The following is a 3,708-nucleotide window of genomic DNA, read 5'->3' on the forward strand; positions in this document are numbered from 1 at the left end:
ACATGCTGTCTGCCCCCGCCCAGGAGACCTCAGGGGTACCCTGTGGCTACTACATGTTGGTCCTTTCTACACCACCCACATCTATCCAACTTTACATGTCTTCCCTCCAGCCTGACCTGACCCAATGGGCAGACAACGCTTTACCTCTGCAGGCTGCACCCATCTTCTGAGGTGGAGAAGAGCAGCAGCGGGGGATAGAGGGAGAAGCGCTCAGGGATCCAGGACCAGATGATACGCATCTCCTGAGCCGTTACGATGCTGGAGCTGAAGTTCTGCATGTCCACAGCCAGGTGGAAGGACTGCCTGCGTGAGGGAGGACGTCGGTTACTGCCAAACTGGGGTGCTGCTCTGCTTTTCAGAGTGCAGCCCCCGTACATCGCGTTTTGTTCTGCTTTTTGCACGGTGAGCTGTCTGTGAGTGTCGCTGTCTCTAACTGTACAGTGTCTCCTAACAGGGGCCGTCCCGCGGGGCAGTGAGGCACCCAGCACAGCCAAAGCTATGGGAGACACCCAAAGCTCCCCCCATGTTATATCCTCATTGTAACTCATATTTTGTCTGCTTAGCCCCAAGAGCTGGCAAACGGAGATGTCTCCTTACCTGCTCTGCACCATGGTGATGCCCCTCTGCTTTAGCGCTTTCCTGTTGGCCATCTGGAGGAGCCAGATTTCCTTGCGGGAGAACAGCCGGATGCCAAAGGCTTTCTCCAGGAGTTTGTCGACAGTCACGTGCTCAGCGATGTTCTGCACAAAAGCCTGAAGGTCTGCCTTGACATCGGTCCCCTCCTGCTCAACAGAGGTCACAGAGAGCCTGTACTGCTTCAGCAGGGCCAGAGCAATGCGGTAGAGGACCTTCTGCCCCTCCAGCAGGTAGACGTCAAAGACGCGGATGGCGTAATTGAAGGGGAGATCAAGGAAGAGCCATGATAACCATTCGGAGTAGACCTCAAAGACGTTCTCAGAGGTGTTGGCTATGAGTTTGTGAGCTGCTGGACAGTGCTTGTTGGCCAGATCCCCAAAAGTCATGCAAGAGGCCTGGTGGGCCAGGAAGGACTGGTCAATGTAGCTGGTGTGGGGAGTGTTGCTGGCGATGAGGCGAGAGATGTTCTCGAAGCACTGAGCTTCATCTTCGCTGTAGTGCAGCAGCAGAGCCACCAGCGAGGGGAGGATGGGGCTGTACGTTATGTCAGGGAACATGTTGCCAACACAGATGAGGATCTTTTTCAAGGCAGTGACCCCTTCCAGGTTGAGGCAGTACGTGGGCATGGAGCATCCTTCCAGGAACTCAGGCAGAGGGTGGGAGCTCACACTCAGCTTCCCAAAGAGCCGACTTGCCACGTCCCTGTAGACGAGAGCATCTGGGGTGACGAGCCGGCAGGGGACCTGCTGGATGAGCTGGTGGTAGACCTGAGCTCTCAGAGCGCGGCTGGATGCCCAGTAGCCTTCCCTTGCCAGCTTCTTCAGCTCCTTCGGGGGCTTGGTGAGGATGTCTAGGGCAATATGTGCCTGCGGCTCCAGGTCTGGCATCCTGTCCCAGTCCACGAACTGTCCACAGCCCAGACAAGAGGAGGTGTCGATGTCCCAGTTGTCAGCCTCGGACGTGATCACCACGGTGACTGGAGAGGAGCCAAACATCTCTGTAGGACAAAGACCTTTTATTCAACACATTTCTCCGCCTCAGGTGACAGGTTTCACTGTGGCTGACGGCGCTTTGAAGTCCTACAGCAACGTCTTGTATTTCAATAGTTATTCTCCCCCCTGCAAAGGGCGCCTTCTCGGGAGGCTTTGCCTGGCTGGAGCTGCTCGCTTTGCCTTCTCCTGCTCACATTGGCTCAGACCCCTGGTGAAACTGCTGGCCAGGGGCTCAGAGGAGTGTGGGGCCCTCCCAAGGACAGAGGGGGGCAGGGCCAATGTGTTGTCCGGGTCTGGCAGGCCAGGACCAGCCCGCTGTGAGCCCAAACGGAGCAGGCAAAGCTGTCCTCAGGTGTTTGCCGTCCCTCTTTCTGCCTCCTGCTGACGTCTCCTGACCACTCTGGCCACTCCGGTGCCAGAGAGAAGGGGCAAGGAGAAGGTGCTGGAGCAAGAGGGGCTCCCTAAGGGTGCCGGGATAGTCTGCAGGGTGCCAAAGAGTCCTTGTTTCTTGTCCCCGTGTACCAGGGAGAGCCCCCACCCAGGGGACCACACGCAGGTGCTGGGGTGCATCTAGGAAGCCCCTTGGAGACAGAAGGTCCCCAGGGGGACACTCGAGGGAGGCTCCGGCAAGCAGCACGGTGGCAGGGCTGTGGCAGCTGCCAGCCCTGTGCTGGGAGAGCAGAGTTTGAGCTCCTCCTAGGGAGAAGGGAGCAGCATTTTCCCTGGGGCTGCAGGAGAGCTCAGCTCCAAAGCCCGGACCAGACGCGAGTTGTCTCCGTGTGGGCGAGTTCTGCTGCAGTGACTGACTGGCGAGGACAATGCCCACATCAATTCCCTCATGTATTTGTCTTGGGTGTGCGCAGTCGGGTTGGGGAGTCCGGGATGCATTTGCACAGAGCCACACCTCTCTGCCCCTGCCCCAAGGGGACACAGGGGGACAGCCCCAGCTCCATACGCCACATGCATGGCAGCATGTGGTGGCAGAGTGAGGGGGTGCCTGGGCTGCTCCCGGGCTGGGTCCAGCTCTGACTCCCGCTCTCCGGTTCCATTTGGCTCCTGCTCAAGTTCAGCCAAACCAGCAGATCAGGTTCAGTTCTGGTTCAGGGAAAGGGCAGCAGTTTGAACCGGTTGCTGCTCAGCCCGACTCCCTGCTTTGACAAGGGAGGACAGGAAGGGCTGGAGCTAATGCAGCTGCCAGGTTCAGGAGTTTCAGAGGGGGGTCACAGGCAAACCCTCGGTGTGGTGCAGCATAGAAAGTTTCAAGCCATAGAAACCAGGCTGAAATGAGCTGCAGGATGAAGCAGGACTGTTTGCACCACTGTGCCCCACCAAACTGACCTCCTCGCAGCTGACCCCATCCTGAGGGTGCTGCCCTGCCTGAAGTACTGAGGAGCATCAACCTGAGCCCACCTGGCTGCTGGTGGCCCAGCCCAGGGTGCTGGCTGGTGGCTCCAGCTCTGCCAGCTCCAGGACATACCAGGCGAGCAGGGAAGGAAACGTGGCTCTGCTCCAGCCCCTCTCCTCCTCTGGATGCAGCCCTGGCACAAGCAAGAGCCTCCGGCATCTTTCCCAAGATGCTGTCCCCAGCTGCAGCTCACTCACCTTGCCGGGCACCCGTGTTCTCACCCTCGGCTGGCTCCACCATGGGGAAGCCACCGGCTGCCCCCGTGGGGGAGCGGGGCAGGCTGAGCCCCACCTGCAGCATGTTCCTGGGCTCTGGTGCACCCCTCTGCCAGGTCCCCTCTGCCTCCATCACCTGCCCTGACTTTTAAGGCGAATGCCAGCCCCGCCAGCACAGGAGGTTTATTTGGTGTAAACAGGGCAAGGGGTGGAGCAGCTCCCGCGCCCACGTTGCCTCTTCCTGCCCTGATTCTGTGCCAAGGCTGGGGAGGGGGATGTAAACACCTCGTGGGATGAGATAGCCATCGAACCAGCAACAGGACTCTAACGCTTCATCAGTGATTTTTCCCAAGGATAACCTTCATTTTCCTGCTCTGGAGTTCACCAGCGTCACGGGGCAGGGAGGGTGCCACGGGGGCGAGGGAGGGCTGGAGCCACCAAATCGCCCGTCCTTGACCGT

At 59.1% G+C, this 3,708-nt stretch overlaps 1 protein-coding gene across 1 annotated transcript in view; it reads right to left on the bottom strand.

Annotated features, from left to right (window-relative positions):
* LOC104494513 (TBC1 domain family member 24-like) overlaps positions 1-3,333 on the bottom strand; it is a gene marked incomplete at its 3' end in the record, with an annotated part of 4,441 nt that extends 1,108 nt beyond the window's left edge. The window contains exons 1-3 of the mRNA XM_010137364.1: positions 3,231-3,333; positions 598-1,633; positions 145-303 (exon numbers count right to left, since the gene is read on the bottom strand). Of these exons, the coding sequence (XP_010135666.1) occupies positions 145-303; positions 598-1,633; positions 3,231-3,333 (1,298 nt within the window). The remainder of the gene's footprint in view (positions 1-144; positions 304-597; positions 1,634-3,230) is intronic.
* Positions 3,334-3,708: the final 375 nt, after the last annotated feature.

This window comes from Buceros rhinoceros, unplaced genomic scaffold, assembly GCF_000710305.1.
Source record: "Buceros rhinoceros silvestris isolate BGI_N320 unplaced genomic scaffold, ASM71030v1 scaffold37705, whole genome shotgun sequence".
NCBI classification, from domain to species: Eukaryota; Metazoa; Chordata; class Aves; order Bucerotiformes; family Bucerotidae; genus Buceros; species Buceros rhinoceros.